The sequence below is a fragment of the Panulirus ornatus genome, chromosome 3 (genome assembly GCF_036320965.1).
Source record: "Panulirus ornatus isolate Po-2019 chromosome 3, ASM3632096v1, whole genome shotgun sequence".
Classification (NCBI taxonomy): Eukaryota; Metazoa; Arthropoda; class Malacostraca; order Decapoda; family Palinuridae; genus Panulirus; species Panulirus ornatus.
In genome coordinates this window covers 30,129,371-30,147,840 of record NC_092226.1, presented here as the reverse complement: position 1 = coordinate 30,147,840, position 18,470 = coordinate 30,129,371, and the positions used below count along the sequence as shown (strand labels likewise).

General features: G+C 45.4%; 1 protein-coding gene across 1 annotated transcript in view; it reads right to left on the bottom strand.

Moving 5' to 3' along the window:
• LOC139759463 (echinoderm microtubule-associated protein-like CG42247) overlaps positions 1-18,470 on the bottom strand; it is a 270,591-nt gene that overhangs the window by 48,752 nt on the left and 203,369 nt on the right. Inside the window, 2 exon segments of the mRNA XM_071681615.1 lie at positions 3,243-3,319; positions 17,873-18,060. Coding sequence (XP_071537716.1) covers positions 3,243-3,319; positions 17,873-18,060 — 265 coding nt within the window.

The following is an 18,470-nucleotide window of genomic DNA, read 5'->3' as shown; positions in this document are numbered from 1 at the left end:
AATGTAGAAAATTGGCTGATGAAAAACCAGGGGACGACCACAAACGGTCACGTTCGATATGGATTTACGTAAGCTGGAGGTACTAATACAGGCGGAGGAACTCTTGAGACAAGGAGGAATTCAGCAAGGTCCTCATTAGAGGTGATAAAACAAAGGGGAGAAAGGGAGGGAGAAACATAAAACACAGTCATTGGGCAAGAGGACGGAACAGTCAGTGAGGCAAGAGGACGGAACAGTCATTGGGCAAGAGGACGGAACAGTCAATGAGGCAAGAAAACGGGACAGTCAATGAGGCAAGAAAACGGGACAGTCAATGAGGCAAGAAAACGGGACAGTCAATGAGGCAAGAAAACGGGACAGTCAATGAGGCAAGAAAACGGGACAGTCAATGAGGCAAGAAAACGGGACAGTCAATGAGGTAAGAAAACGGGACAGTCAATGAGGCAAGAGGACGGAACAGCCCCGTCAGTGCAGCAGGGAGGCCCGGTATGCTGAGTGATGGAAACGTACGACTGAAAGTAATACGCACTTATGCAGCTGGACCAGTGGTAAGTGGTTAAGACCAGGAGCTCTTGGATGAAAGTGGAGGGGAGAATGTACCTGGTGTTGTTGCTGTGGAGACAAAACATACTGAAGAGATTGGACCTCTGCCTGTTCTGTCCAAATGGATACATGACAGTGAGAGAGAGAGAGAGAGAGAGAGAGAGAGAGAGAGAGAGAGAGAGAGAGAGAGAGACGAGAAGACTAGCTTGTCTCAATGAGACACAATCTTAAGTTTCAGGTAACACTGGAAGATGGTCCGTTCAGACAGTACATCATGGAAACGTATTCTAATTTAATGTAATCCTCCAAATGATTTGAATGAACCAGAACAGATATACAGTGATATAATCATAACGGTATGTAAGGCAGGGAAGTACGCACTTGTCAGTGAGGGTTTGATACTGATAATGGGAGATTTCAGTTATATGAAGAGACTAACTGGTGATATCTGGGTTTTCATGGAGACATGTTCTCATGGAGGCACACAGGATAATTTCGTGAAACAGTATGTCACTGAGAACGGTAAGATCAGAAGACACGATACGTCATCACTGGATCTTATCTTCACGCACAGTGGCGCAGATATTGAGAATGTCGTGTATGCTATAACATTTGGAAAGAGTGATTATGACATGATTGAGTTTCATGAAGTGGGATAAGAAGAAGAAAGAAAAAGAGACATTTAAGTAACTGAATGACAGTTTCATTAATGCTTTCCCAGTGCAAGATATATCAGACCCAACACCAGTGAGATGGGTTGGGGTGGAGGTCTTGGAAGGCACTGAGTCATCTGGAAATGACATAAACAATACCAAAAGGTCTTGACCCATTTAAGGCTTATAGTCCTGATTAAATTCCACCGTATGTGCTGAAAATGTTTACCAGCAAATTCGACACCACTTGAAACGCTGTTCAAGATGTCGCCGGGGAAAGGTAAAGTGCCAAGAAGATATAAGAGAGCACGTGTCATACCTCTCTTTAAGAAAGAAGATCGGGAGGTTGTGATGAACCCCTGACGAACTGCAGAAGGTAATGAGAAGCGAAATGGATAACTGATTGAAAAGGAAAGACTACTTCTGTGAGACACAAATGGTTGCAGGAAAAAGAACACCATGCGGCACGAACCTGTTGTATATCTGTGAGAGTGAGCTGTGCCTTCTAGACAAAACAGAAGGGTAGTTGGATTATCCACATCACGACTGCCAGAAAGCATCTAATATTATACCAAAACAGAGTTTGGCAAAGATGTTAGGTCTTTAAGCAGGAGTAAAGGGAGACAACACTGTTGAATAGATGTTCAGTGCCAGGAAACAAAGGATGAATGTCTGAGGAGCCTTCTCGATATGGGTTATGGTTACCAGTGGTGTACCGCAGGGTTCTGTCCTGGGACCCCCATTGTTCTCCTTGGTCTATGAATATGTTTGCAAATGATGAGAGAGTCATGAGGGAGGTAAAATACGAGGAGGATTTCGTGAATCAAAAAGATCTAGACAAGCAGCAAAGTTGGTGTGATAAATGGGTGATGAAATTAGCCCCAGATAAATGAAAGTAATGAGGATGAGGAGCGATGAAAAAAAAATGGTCTGGATACGAGTCTTATCTGATGGCACATAAACTGCAGGACTCTGAATGTGAAAGTTACTTCGGAGTAGACACCGCTACCAGTCTTACCGCAAGAGAATAGCGAAGGAGGCACACTGTCTGTTGGCAAGTTTTAGAGAAACATTCTTGTATGTAGACAAGGAAATTTTCATGTCCTACAGTAGACTACAACCAGAATATGCTTTTCAAGATTCGTTACCACACAAGAAGAAGAACAAAGAAGTACTAGAGAAGGTCCAGAGGAGGGCAACAAAAATGGTACCAGAAATAAGAGAGCTGAATACCTTGTGATAAAGATTACAGGCCGTAAATTTGTCCATCATGAGAGACAAGAATAAGGCGTGACCTGATCACAACCTTTTAATTGTCAACAAAGGAAGGTGATGATACGTAATTAAGTAACAAACTTCTTGGAAAAGACGTAATTAAGTACTTCAATAGCGTGTGATTAATGGATGAATGGAATAAGCTGAATGATGGCATTGTGGATGTGGACAGCATACATAAGTTTGCATGTTTGTATGGTTGTGGAGGATGCTCATAAGATGGGGCTCCACAAGTGAATAACACCTTCCCCTTACCGTGTTAGGTAGGTCATCACACACACACACACACACACACACACACACACACACACACACACATGCCGAAGCAACACTTCCTCTGAATGCAACACTACTACACACTTCAGTATCAGCTCCCATTCAGGTAACACTCAAGTGATACCTCTTGATTTAAGTAACTTCTGATGCTCATGCAGCGAGTGAGACTTCCTGGCCACTTAACAGACAACACTCGAGGCAAAGTTTCACTCAAGTAGCAGGTAATACTTAACTAACTAGTAAGCAACAGCAACAGTTCACACCCGTGTGTCAAGTGACACTTGCTCAAGTGTCAACTCTCCCTTTGAAAACTGACCCTCGAGTGACAGCTAACGCTCGAGCATCAGCTAACACTCGAAAAGCAGCTAACGCTCCGAGAACAGTTTACACTTGAGCGTCACCTGAAACTCACACAACAGCTGACGCTCGAAGAACAGCTGGCACTCAGTCATCAGCTGATACAATGGTACACCTGCCCCTTGAGCATGTACTCACCCTTGAGCGTGGGCTCGCTGGTGTAGCGCCTGAGCTGGTGTCGCCGAACCCCCGTCCGGCCGGGGCGCCGGTCCACCCTGCCAAGGTGAGAGAGAAGGTGGTCACATTACTCTGCGAAACATGTCTGTGTCGGGTGTACTGGTTCATATGCTCGGTGACACACACACACACACACACACACACACACACACACACACACACACACACACACACACACACACATACACACACGCGCGCGCGCGCGATACAGTACAGACATAAGAATATACAAAGAAACAGAAAGACACAGACAGAAAATGAGAGACAGTCAGGTAGCTAGACTTGTTCTGTCCATGTACTGGTCAGCCCTTAGGTACCCTGGTCCTCCACCAAGGGACGGAGACAAGAAAATAAACACCGTGAACTCTAATCGGATAATGTCAGGCCCTTGTCGTCCACAGACACGTAACGAACAGTCAGGCGGGACACTGAGCTACTCCCACTTATGTAAGTACTGACTCACTCAAGTGGCACATGGTAACATAGAGAATACTTGTCCTGACGTGGAAATACCATGTTGGGTACGTGGAGCGAGTTTTACAATCTTGAGGATTATCTACGAACACGTAACTCATAAAACTGTGTTGTATGGTGTCAGTATTGATGATGTCATTTTCTTTCTCATTTTATCCCATGCCTCCCCTACTGTCATACTTGGAAAGTTGTTGTCTTTTCTTACGTCTTTTCCAGGAATTTACTTGGTTAGTTCTGTGTTATAGTTTCAGGTTGTTGTATCTTCACCTTGGTTAGTTCTGTATTATAGTTAACTAATGAAGTCATTAAAATATTATATAAAAGCATAGAAGTTGTAACCACGTCTCGTCTCCCCCCCCCCCACTCTCTCTCTCTCTCTCTCTCTCTCTCTCTCTCTCTCTCTCTCTCTCTCTCTCTCTCTCTCTCTCTCTCTCTCTCTCATGGCGGACAAATTGATGGCCTCTAACCTCATACTATAACTCATGTCTCTTAGTTCCGCTTCCTTCTTTGTTACCCTCCTCTGGACCTTCTCTAACAGATCTTTATATTTCCTTCAGTTCGCTGACGAAACTTGAGATACATAATCTAGTTTTGGCCTAATGTTTAACGTGAACAGCTCGCTGAATGTGTTTTTCCCAGGTAATAGTTGTACTTATTTCTCATATTTGGTGGGGCTCTGGCAACGGGTTAGGACAACCTAGCCTTCAAATTCCCTTTCACACACACACACACACACACACACCTGCAGTTTAAACCCTGCTAGTAAACGTACTGAAGCCGTCTTTCACTATATTCCATTCTCGTTACTTTACTTTTCCTTGGGCTGAATTTCATCGACCATGGAGTTTGCTCATGTCCTCTTGCAAATTGCTGCAATTCTCTTCGCATTATGCTTTCCTCGTGACTTTGGCATCATCTGCAAACATATTCAGGTGGAAGTCCAGCCCTTACGGCAAGTCATTTATATTGATGAAGAAAAACAGTGGTCCTAGGACAGCGCCACCGGGGAGCTCAATCCATTTCAAGAAAACTCTACTGACTTGCGTCCTTTGTTCCCTTCCACTGACATGATTCGTCCAATGAACGAGTCTCTTCTTTATTCCTGCCTGAATAACCGACTTCTTTGCCAAATCTCTCCTTTGGTTTGTTATCAAATACTTTCTCGTTGTCCAGACACATACACACAATCCAATTTTTTTTTTTAGTGTGTCTTAAAAAGGAGATGACTTTCACAGAAGTAGTTCCTTACAGATGACCTCCTTTCTCTGAATACGTGCTGTTATCACTGAGGTAGTTTCTCCTTAGCAAGTTGATCGTCCAGTTATCTTTCCCCGTTATCTTGCAGACCACACTCGTCAGAGAGAGCAGTCCATAGCTCAGTGTCTGTTCTCGGTCTCCTTCCTCAGGCGACATCTTAAGCAACTTTGAGGTTGTTTGTGCGGACATTTTTAGTGCATAAAGAGAAGCTTAATCAGGACCATGTGCCGAATATGGGTCAAGGTCCTTGAGAGTTGTTTATGTCTCATATTTCTATGCTTTCCAGAACCTCTTCTCCTTTCCAGATTGCTGGAGTTCGTGCTGTAGTCTCCTCCGTTATCAGTACACTTTTGAACTTTTTATATAGTTCCTCACAACTCTTCCCTCTCAGTCCCTTAGCCTGATTGATTGCGTTTTAAGCCTTGCTCACAAACGTCTTTTTTAAAGTTTCTCTGTTCCTCATTTCTTGTTCTCAAATACTGGTTGGCTGGCTGGAGTGTCGCCTGTATCTTGTCCACAGTACAGCCCGAAGCAATTTTGTTTTTCGACATCGTCTGTTGAACCAGTTATTTCTCTTCTCTAACTTTTCCTCTATATTTGAAGCTTAAGGAACCCACGTTCCTACTCCTTCAATGATATTTCAAAAAAATCTTTCACAAGAATAACAGGATCGTGTCTGCTGCATTCCGTTCCCCAATTTTAAGTTTCTACAATCATATCTCTTTGTTCCTGGTTTCATCTCAATTCTTTTGAGATCCTCATTTACCACGTAATCCGACTCGAGCATAACGTGTTTACTAATCCAGGTGGCGTATTGTATAAGGTTATATATATGGCGATGTCAGTCACTAACTCTATCGTGCTCAGTGACTTGATGGTATGGGAAATATCCTGTATACACTTGAAGAATTTGATCTTCCATGAGAATCCAATTCCCCAAGTCTGTCTCTTTGTAATTGAAATCAACCACAGTCATCTTCCATCTCTAAGTAGCGTATATTTCACTGCCTCACATACCATCTCAATTATTTCGTCATTGTTTTCTTTGTATATTTGTCGTGGCTCATTCGAGTTTTTCGCAGGATCTCGAATTTTCACTGCCGCTATGCAGTTTCTCATTATTTATCGTTTACATGACCCACATTAACCGTTAATTTCCTGAAACTTAAGGATGTACCCGAGTAATATGGTCAATCTACCACCTCTCCTTTGCCTCTCGATCTTCCCTCTTTGCTCCTGGTGTCTCCCTCTGGCCACATGAGGTACTATCGTCTGTCAGGTTTCTCCAGCCATCCCCCAACCCACGGCGTACACCCCACCCATCCCATTTTTTTTATTTCCACTGTCGACTACCGTGATGTTTACATGTCCTAGGTTAGATATGGGATAAGCTGGTTTGACTGGTTTGATAACAGACATGTCATAGGATGGTTTGACTGACTACTCCAATTTGTTTCTCCTTTATAGTTTTTACGTCTGTCCATTTGCTTGATTCATACAACGCTAAAACCCTAATCGTCTAAGAGTAACAGATGATTATTAGTTTTTTTTTGACATATAAGAAAATCTGTCCAGAAAAACAAAAATCTGAAGTTAGCTGGCCGGCACCACAGTTAGGAAAGTTGCCTTGAAGCAATAAACACCCCTTTTTGTTTTCTTTAGTACTACACTCCTCCTCAGTAATTGTTTTATTAACTTCTTTACTTAGTGTCTGTCAGTTACCTACATCATCTTCTGGTTCAATTTCTTCTATATAAACATCATTAAAAATATCAATTTACTGAACTTGGTAACAACTCTTGGCAGTCGATTTGATGCCTCTGGGCCGCTCAACCCCAACTACTGCTGGCTTACTCCTTCTGTCAGACTCGCTTATAAGGCAAATGACGCCTGTTTGTTTCCCCGTTGCCTCCGTTAGGTATGATTGCCTGGCCCGTGAAGGTCAGGTCCAAGACTTGCCGAATCGTACCTAAGGGTCGTACCATCGCGATCAAGGGTCGACCTTGCTCAAAGGTCGTACCGTCGTGCTCAAGGATCGTACCGTCGTGCTCAAGGATCGCGCCGTCGTGCTCAAGGATCGCATTGTCGTGCTCAAGGATCTTACCGTCGTGCTCAAGGATCGTACCGTCGTGCTCAGGGATCGTACCGTCGTGCTCAAGGATCGTACCGTCGTGCTCAAGGATCGTACCGTCGTGCTCAAGGATCGCACCGTCGTGCTCAAGGATCGCACCGTCGTGCTCAGGGATCGCACCGTCGTGCACAAGGATCGCACCGTCGTGCTCAAGGATCGCACCGTCGTGCTCAAGGATCGCACCGTCGTGCTCAAGGGATTGCAATAACACTTTTGATCACACTTAAGAACGACTGAGTTATGGGGTGATTATGAACAAGAACCGAATTATCACCTCCATTAGAATGATCTACCACGTAGAATTGTAGATCCAGAGGCAGAATTATGACCACATCAGACTGATCCATATCACTGCAGATAACTACTGATAACGGTAAACAATCATAGATAACTTTATTCTTCAATGACGACTGTGGTCGACATCGTAAATTGAGCATATGATCTGATCCCATAAAAGGCTATCGGAAACTAATGTCGGCTGACGTTTGGCAGGTGGTGAGGAGGAAAGCCAGACCGAGGCAGAGGGTCGACTGCCTCCAAAAACCTTGATGTGCGTTTGGCTGGTGACCGACCCAGCTGTTTACAGTGGGTAGATTTGGCCCTATTTACGCTGGTAACACCGAGGACGTACGCCATGCCTTGACTACCTCGTTAACTAAGTTGATTAAGCGTATGGCTGCGTTTTTGTGCGTATGAAATAATTTTGAGTGGTTGGGGCCGGAACATGCAGGAGGGTGAAAGGCGTGCACGGGATGGAGTGAATTAGATCGACATGGTATACATGAATCGACGTGCTGTCATTGGATTGGATCATGGCATGTCAAGGCGCCGGGGATTACCATGGAAAGATCTATGTAGCCTAGTAATGTACAGGGGGCTGTACTGGTGAATAAATCCACTACATTTTGGGTCTAATGTCTCCTGACCACCGAACATTTTCCTCCTACCTTTCTGGCACTCGCACATCTGGCTCAAGGTGAAGGTGTCCAGACATGGTGGAGGAGGGTGTGGTGCCTCCAGATTACGAGTGATAAAGCCTGGCTTTATTGTTGTTGTATTGCGTCAGTATGAATGTCTTCGCTTAAGAATTTTATTACCACTGTCTGTACGGCCAGTCATTACTGCCATGTTACTCGGGAGGATGTCTCTAGATAATCCAGGAATGATCGTTTTCCAGCTGCATTTGTTCGCCCACATAACTGCAGTGTTCTATTTTGGGCTTTCGGGTGTCATCGTCTGTGCTTCCTGTGTGTGTGCGTGTCTGGATCCAGCTGGGATTCGGTCAGTAACTCCGCCTGCAGCAGTCACTAGTGCCTTCTCACTGTAAACACATGACTTACTACTGTGGACGTATTATGTGTTTACCTACGTCCTTCATATGTGTGTCTTCATCATCAGACTCACGTGTGGAACTGCATTATATGACTCGTTAGTGGAAGTATATCATGAGACTCGTTCGTGGAGCTTCATCATCAGACTTGATAGTGGAACAGCATGCTTTAAGTAAACTGAAAATGACTTTGCCTTCCTCCTGTCGACACATTTTCCTTCCTCGTGTACACGAGTTCATTATACACAGTAAACATGTAACAGGTTGAAGGTGGGGTACGTGTGTGAGGATGGGTGCCATCACCGTGTTATCAAGATACCGCATATCTTCCTGCCTTTGTCTGGTGTCGTGAGCGACCTGCATGACGCTGCTTATCATCACGTGACTTAGGCTCCATTGCTTTGTGTTAGCGAACCTCACGGCCACAGACGCTGTAAATATTAGGTTTAATGAGGTGTCCCCTCTCACCTGAGTCACAGTCATTTCTTAAGCTGTGGGGGAAAACAGTGTTGAACTCCCTGCGTTGTGGACGTAGCCAGGAATCACATTATGATGACAGAGGAATGTAGTCATTATGGATACAGAGGCGTGGTAACTAGTTATTAATGGTAAGTTCGGGTTAGTCAGAGGATCCTGAGACACGTGATGGATGGCCAGATGACTCAACTGACTATCCAGCACAGCCATGATGGCAGAGGTCTGTGGTTCGTTCCATCCTGGTGGTTCTCTGGTCCACCTGCACACCCGAGGCTGGCCAGGTATGTGGACGGCAGCGGGGCCTCGCGTGTCCACAGCCTTACGTTACATGTAATTTTATTTTTTTAGTATTTGTTGTATAATTTCACCTCTGTGTTTCTTAACATATAAATAAATAGGTTTTGGTAGGACACGGCCTCCAGTGGGCGACCCCCTGCTGCAGGTCGGGTCCTGCAGCGGGCGACCCCCTGCTGCAGGTCGGCTCCTGCAGCGGGTCGGGTCTTGCGGCAGGTCGGGTCCTGCAGCGGGTCGGGTCTTGCGGCAGGTCGGGTCCTGCAGCGGGTCAGGTCTTGCGGCAGGCCGGGTCCTGCAGCGGGTCGGGTCCTGCAGCAAGTCGGGTCCTGCAGCGGGTCGGGTCTTGCGGCAGGTCGGGTCCTGCAGCGGGTCGGGTCTTGCGGCAGGTCGGGTCCTGCAGCGGGTCGGGTCCTGCAGCGGGTCGGGTCCTGCAGCAGGTCGGGTCATGCAGCGGGTTGGGTCTTGCGGCAGGTCGGGTCCTGCAGCAGGTCGGGTCCTGCAGCAGGTCGGGTCTTGCGGCAGGTCGGGTCCTGCAGCAGGTCGAGTCCTGCAGCAGGTCGGGTCTTGCGGCAGGTCGGGTCCTGCAGCAGGCCGAATCTTGTTGCTGGTGCAGGGTGTTACGTTGGTCCTCCGTGCTAGTGAAGCCTGAGCTCTGAGGAAGGATATGACGGGCTCTGTCCTGCCTCGTGATGTGATCTCTCTCTCTCTCTCTCTCTCTCTCTCTCTCTCTCTCTCTCTCTCTCTCTCTCTCTCTCTCTCTCTCTCTCTCAAGCTAAAAGCCGATTATTCTAAGTATACTCCGATTACTGTCATAATGATAATGGTGATAATTCATATCAATATGATATTAACCTGGCTTAATGAGAGAGTATAGCGAGAGGCAGACTCCGACTAGTATGAAACCATTCGTGTGGAGTAGAACGAATCTTATCAAATGAAGTTGAAAAGCAACATACGTTCGTACATAGCAGATTAGAAGGAAGATAACAGACGAGGATTATCCCATAAGAAATATGAATTGATTGCAGTAATTATTCCATTGATTATTGCCATACACGAAGCACCCAGAGCTAAGTTACACGAGTCCAGTTTGATGCTTGACAAGGAAGGCAAGATATTGAAAATACAATACAATTATGAATCAATAGAATTATCGTCTGGGGAGTAAAATAAACCTCTGGATGTTTAACGCCTGTTAGGATATGTGGTGGGAAGAGAAAGAAACCAGACAATAGAAAATGGTGAATGAGTAAATGATAGGAAAATATAAGTATCAGGGATAAGTAAGGAGAAGATATAGAACTTTGGAGATAAAACAAGAAATGCTGACGATAAGAAAATGGAATGACTTGGCACAGAGCAGAGAATGAATGAAGGGAAATACTGAATGGGTTTAAAAAGTATCCAAAACTATTATTTTGATTTACAAATAAAGTATAGAAATAAGGATGAGACTAGACCTTTTTATGTCAGCGAAAAGTATATAATTGCACGAGGCTACTTGATCAGTAAGTTAGTATTCGGTACAAAACGTAAGGAAAGAATTTAATCAGTTTGGACAAAATATCACCACAGGAGTTGAAGTAACTGAAAATGACAATGATAGTAATAAACCAACTCAAATAATACTCAGCAGGAGGACCAGACGGAACACCAGCTATTCCCTTGAAAATTATATAGTTTACAAGAACAGAGGCCGATGATAACACAGCTGAGACAAATCCTTAATAATAAAAGTTAGCGGCAGCTCACGAAATAGCCTGTGTCACCATTACACAAAGGAGAATGTAAGCACCTAATGAAACATTGTAGATCAGAGAACTTAACGTCCCAAATGAAGAGAGTTTTTGCAAGAGTGATTGAGAGACGCATTTTGAAACATTTGGTGAACAATGAGTGTACCAGTGAAGGTCAGCTGTGCAGAACTTAATTATTAGTTACCATGAAAACTTATAATTAATTCTCATCCAGTGAAAGAAAATGGAAGCTGTCTTTCTTGATTTCGCAAAGGCATCGAATTAGGTAAACCAGAGAATAATGATAGAGAAAAAGAAAAGACACAGAATAATGGTAGATAGAAAAAGAGACAAAACGGAAAATATCAGATCGAAAGATGGGTCACGGCCTCGCAATAAATCCAGTAACTTCAGTAGTGGCAAATTGGACTAAGGCTCACGTTGATATCCCGGGAACAAGGGACCAGAAATCCCCACCTTGGATCTTAGTTTTCTCAAAGTGGGAGCAGAAGGAAGCAAGGATTCCTCAACCTCCTCGAAAGCTTACTCTGTAGTGACCGAATGTGTATGGACGTAGCCAGCATGAGATGAAGGGAAAAACTCGTAATATCTTTGGGTAGAGGAACCTGGATGTTCTGGCTCTGAGTGGAACTAAGCTCAAGGGTAAGGGGGAAGATTAGATAGGAATGTCCGAGGGTTATAGTCCAGGGATAGTGTAAGGGAGAGAGCAAAGGAGAGGGTAACACATCTGCTCACTCATCCTCCTCCAATTGTCTGAACCATTTTAGCATATCCCCTTCAGTTCTATCATATATTCCTCTATTACTACCACACCTCTCTTTTACCCCATCATTTCTTGTTCGATCAACCCTCTTAGCACAACATATTGTCTTAAACATTTCCTTTCCAATACATCCAACTTCAAATTTTTGCCTGTGACCCACGTCTCGCATCCATATAGCATCGACGGGACTACTACACCATCACAAATACCCATTTTTACCCCAAGAGACAATGAACCCTCATTCCACACATTCCTCAATGCGCCTAAGACCTTTGGCTTCCCACCCACCTTATGGCTCTCTTCACCTACCACATCCTTTCCCAGGTATCTAAAACGCTCCACTTCTTTGCATTTAAACTCACTGTTCAAATTGCTTATTTCTGTTCGCTGCTAAACCAATAACTGCTTTCATTCATATCTACATTCAGCTTCCTCCTTTCACATGTCTCTCAAAATCAGACACCAGCTTCTGCAGTTTCTCACTCGAATCTTCCACCAGCATCGTATCATGAGCAACAAATGATTCGCCTCCCAGGCCCACCTCACTCCCAACAAACTGCATTAGCTGCTCCTCTCTGCAAGACCCTTGCATTCACCTCCCTCAACACCACATTCATGAACAGATTAGATAGCCATGGTGACATCACACAATCCTACCACAGACCACCCCCCCCCCTCGCCTTGAACCGCTCACCCTCCTCTCCTCCTACTTGCACATATGCCTTACTCTTTTGGCAAAAATTCTTCACTCCCTCTAGCAGCTTTCCACCCACATCGTATATTCGTCACACCTCCCCCCAAAAATACCTCTATCAACCCTATTATACGTTTTCTCCTGATCCGCCACATAAAAGCCCTTCTGTTTCACTAAGTATTATGGGCACAAATTCTTTAAAACAAACATCTATTCCGCACATCCTATGCCATTCCCGAAGCCACATTGTTCTTCACCAGTATAAGACTGTGTGCATGCCACTACCCTTACAGTTATTACTCTCCCATACAACATATCAGCATATAGCATTGTAATTTGAGCATTCACTTTAACCCTCCCACCCACCTTGCCTTTATACAAAGGCAATATACATGAATTCCGCCAATCCAGTCGCACCTCACCATAAGCCATACATACATAGAGGATCCTAACTAACCAGTCAACAACACGATCACTCCTTCTCTTAAAAATGTCATCAATAATGACATCCAACCTAGCCACCTTTCCCGCACTTCATCCCACACAAGACTCTCACGAAAGAGAAGAACAAAGTGTTGAAGAATGAACAAATTTTGAACCAAATGTCAGCGAAGTTGGGAGACTCAAGATCCACGAGGCGAGCAGTTAGTGTTTCTGTATACAGTCAGCACGGCACAAACACCAGCCTGGGAGGAGAAACAGTGGTGTATATTACATTCAGACATGTGAAACTGAAGATGAGAGGCAGCCGTGAGCTGCTGGGTATTGTAGAGGAGAAGAGGAGGATCAAGTGAAGAAATAGACTTACGGTCTTCTACAGAGGGAAGGTTGGATCTGAAGCCTCGCCTAGAGAGCATAAGTGGTGGAGGTCTGGTGACGGTCAAGAGGCCTCTCAGGGACCATTCACTCCTCAATCGTACACACACACACACACACACACACACACACACACACACACACACACACACACACCGGTGTACACCATAAACACACCCACTTTTCCCGTTGACAGCCCACATGACGTATGATGTGAGGGTAGGGGAAAGTGCTGGTCGTCCTACCGTGGCAGGCAGGTGTTACCCTGACGCAGCCCATGTCGAAGGTTACCTGCCACATGTACATACGTTGTTACTGAGGTATGTAGATAGACGTCTTTGTCTAATGTTTGTCTATCTTTGGACGTTATATTTTCAAGGGTCTACTTTTCATATATTGTAAGTGTTGTTCACTGATTAATGATTCCCCACAATATACAGGTTCTGGGGAGCATTTCCATCACAAACAAGAGCTGGTGGCTTCATCATGCAAAAGACATTATTTCTCTCTTGATATCCCGGTTGTTAATCTTCTGCGTCAGTGTAGCAGGGGAGGAAGAATACACCAGGGGAAGCTCGTCACTGCCCTTGCCAGCCCGCGGGGCTGAGGACAACACACACACACACACACACACACACACACACACACACACACACACACACACACACCAATTTACAAACTCTATTCACACGGGAGTTTCATGTGTATGTACTTGATCCATCCACACTATGTAAATGTTAATGGGGTTGATATCCTTCGTGAACTAGTTTCAGTTTCGAGGTAAGACCCCGGTGGGTTGATCGAACAGCGCAGCCAGGTTTAGACTGATGTTTGGTGGTGTTACTTGAGCCTTGACTTCCTCCTCAACCTGACCACGGGTGGGGCAGGGGAAGGGGTAAGACGGAGGATCGTTAGGACATTTAACCATACATAAGACTGTCAGACCCGCAACGTTTACTTCAGGAATCTTTTCCAGCTACGTAACGAAATGAATTATGTCGTTAAAGCATTTGTGTACACTGGACAACGAATGATGACATCTCGAGTCCTGACGACATTCTTCTACAGTAATGTGGAACGTTTTCAACTGGTGATAATTGTCGGGAGGTATGACGACAACCTTGTCCTTCTCCTACAGGAACGATACTTAACATGGCTCACATACCGGAACATATATGGTAACCTCCCGACCTTGGCCTTTCAATGGGGGCGAATGGGGGCGACGGTGTGAGTACAGTAATGCATGGACTGGGTCAGAGGCGGCAGGACGACACATCTGGGTCGGTTTGTCACCCATGGTATTGTCTCGTTCCGCATCCGGCAGCCTTGTGACCCACGGAGTAGCCTCGTTACTAACAGAGGTACTAATGGGCTGCACATCTGGATGGGTCACGTTGTGTGCCAGGTGTGGGTGAGGTACGCATGAGGATGGCTTTAGGGTGCGAGGGTCACACACAAGGATGTGTGTGGTTGACTGTGCTCACCGTTCACAGTCAGCTGGGCTTCCCGGTGCAGGGGCGTCAGCTTACGTCACAGCCTCAGGCTGGAACACAGCCGTGGTGGCCTCAACACATGACGCCACCATAACCTGTCGCGTTTTGCGGACACATTTCTGAAGAGAAGTGGGCCAGCCGCACCAGGGAGACCGCCAAAGGAGGAGGGATATTGATGGCTGTAATAAGGAAGGCAGACCCATGATGGTCGGTAATGAAACAACTGCAAGACACGGCAGACACACCGACCAGCTACATACTCGTAACACGTCCGCAGTACGATGGTCAACCTACGTAAGGTTAACATACCCAGTCCACTTGGGGAAGGAAGAGAAAGGTTTTTTGTTGGTAACGAGATCGTACTTCACTCGTAACCTGTGTACCAGATTAGACCATTCTGGTATTGTTTCCCGTAAGTTTCGGTACTTGAAACACACCTGAGTCCGAGTGCAATGACATGGTCGAGGAATGTTTACAGTCCAGACCGTCACACGACTTTTCTCCTTCTAGAACGAATGGCGTCACGCGATCCACTGCGGAAACGCATCCATAATAATATGTAAACAGAATTCTTTTGTATATCTTCCTCTCAGCCAGAGATGAGTAACTCCTTTGCACAGTCGTTTCGTCCTTGATTCGTAGCATCGTGCCACTGGTATCAGATCTTGTGTGGCAGTCTCACGGCCATGACGTACTCCCACAGGTCCGATGATCACACAGGGAAGGTAAACTTCTGATGTAACCTGGTGATGCCAGCTGGACAGTCACGAGTGAAACTACGACCAGTCACACTCTCTGTGTCCAGGAACTACGACCAGTCACACTCTGTGTAAAGGAACCACGACCAGTCACACTCGCTGTATCCAGGAACTACGACCAGTCACACTCGCTGTGTCCAGGAACTACGACCAGTCACACTCGCTGTGTCCAGGAACTACGACCAGTCACACTCACTGTCTCCAGTAACCACGACCAGTCACACTCGCTGTGTCCAGGAACTACGACCAGTCACACTCGCTGTGTCCAGGAACTACGACCAGTCACACTCACTGTCTCCAGTAACCACGACCAGTCACACTCGCTGTCTCCAGTAACCACGACCAGTCACACTCGCTGTCTCCAGGAACTACGACCAGTCACACTCGCTGTTCCAGACGATGGTCAACAAAGATGAAGTATACCTGGAGATCGAGGCGACGCCGGTCAGTTACACGTAATGTTTACATAGAGAATGATAGCAAGGAATGTCCACATCCACGAGTCTGTCCATTAACCTCTCAGTGAGGAACTAGAGTTATTTTCGCACAGTTTTATTGCGGAAGTCGCGGTCAATAAAACAAGTCCTTTGACCTCGTGTCGTCACAGTGCTGAGTTCCTGACGTCACAGTCTTGACCTGAATCTAAGAAAATGAAGAGTGTGGTTATGTTGGACCCGAGTGCTGTATGCGTTTCCTAAATTCCACACTGATTGGTTCAGAGGGGAAGGATTGGCGCGCGGATTTAAATGATGGAAGGAAAAGAAGAGGAAGTAAGACAATAAAAATGCTTCCCTTTTTAGGTGATGAAATGTTTGAGAACAATATGTGGTGTGAGGTGGTTTGATTGAGTCAGTAATGAAAGCGTAAGTGGGATGAGTAATAAAAAGTATAAAATATGTTGAGAGAGCAGAGGAAGGTGTGCTGAAATGGTTTGGCCATATGTGTCAGAGTTGGAGGGAATAAGAAGAAGCGGGAAACCAAATTGGAGGTGGAAAGATGGAGTGAAAAAGATTGTGCGAGATTGGGGCCTGAACGTGCAGGAGGGTGAAAGGCGTGCAAGGGATGAAATGAATTGAAATGATGTGGTATATTGGAGTCGAAACTGTCAGTGGACTGAACCAGAGCATGTGAAGCGTCCGAGGTAAACATGAAAACGTCTGTGGGGTCTGACTGTGGATAAGGAGCTGTGGTTTCAGTGTATACTCATAATAGCAAGAAAATGGATGAGAGCGGACGTGGCCTTTCTTCTGTTACTGGCGCTGCCTCGCTAACGCGAGAAATGGAGATCAAATAAATAGATAAATATATATATATATATATATATATATATATATATATATATATATATATATATATATATATATATATATATATATATATATAAATTCATTTATTATACTTTATCGCTGTCTCCCGCGTTAGCGAGGTAGCGCAAGGAAACAGACGAAAGAATGGCCCAACCCACCCACATACACAGGTATGTACATACACATCCACACGCGGAGATATACATACCTATACATCTCAACGTATACATATATATACACACACAGACATATACATATATACACATGTACACAATTCATATTGTCTGCCTTTATTCACACCCATCACCACCCCGCCACACATGAAATAACAACCCTCTCCCCCCAAATGTGCGCGAGGTAGCGCTAGGAAAAAATAACAAAGACCACTTTCGTTCACACTCAGTCACTAGCTGTCATGTAATAATGCACCGAAACCACAGCTCCCTTTCCACATCCAGGCCCCACACAACTTTCCATGGTTTCCCTTAGACGCTTCACATGCACTGGTTCAATCCATTGACAGCACGTCGGCCCCGGTATACCACATCGTTCCAATTCACTCTATTCCTTGCACGCCTTTCACCCTCCTGTATGTTCAGGCCCTGATCACTCAAAATCTTTTTCGCTCCATCTTTCCACTTCTCGCGTGAGCGAGGTAACGTAAAGAACAGCGTACTGAGCCTTAGAAGGAAAATCCTCACTTGGCCCCCTTCTCTGTTCCTTCTTTAAGAATTATAAAAACTGGAAGGGAGGATTTCCGGCCCCCCGCTCCCTCCTCATTTAGTCGCCTTCTACGACGCGGAGGGAACACGTGGGAAGTATTCTTTCTCCCCTTATCCCCAGGGATATGAGAGGAAGACAAGAGGAAGCGTCTGTTATCCATGCATCAGCTTCCTACTGTACTGAGTCGAATATATAGATAAAGATTTACCACAAACACGTCAGAGATGCACAGACGGCCAAAGAGAGGGATACAGACAGAGGGTTACGCGGGCAGTTACAGGGAAGAAGCCCTACAGGCAGGTAAACAGACGACTTACTTTCCGTTCTTTTTGTCGTCGTCACCACTAAGCGATCTCCTCCTGCCAGATGTGGCCTCCCCTCCTGCCCCAGGCCCTCCTGACGCCCCCGTGGGCGCCGCCCTGGCGGGCACCCCTGCGTTGTTGAGGCTCACGTAGAAGGTGTCCACGTTGGCGAAGTCGTTCTTGAACTGGGAAAAACTTTTCACCTGTTGAGAGAAGCAGAGGAGGTGGGTAGCGGAGGACTGAACGCAAGGACTTTGCAAAAGAAAGAAAGAAAAAAAGATATACTGAAGTTATAACACAGCGGCCAGGTCAATTCGACCAGATGCCACCAGACAAACATCTGGCAAATCTAATAACATTAACAACAACAGCAGTATACTGAATATCAACTCAGACATAGTCATTATCAATCATCTTATTACAGAGTTGCTACACAAGTTAACGTAAAGAATATAGAAAAGTCATTGAGATATTCCTCCAAGGTCAGGTATGTATCTGTGCCTAACGTTATACACTTGCTCTTTAGGCTTCCTCGGGTTGTGTTTTGTGTTGCAGAGTGAACATCGTGTCACATCTGCTAGCAACATCTCATCTATGCAACAGACACACTAAG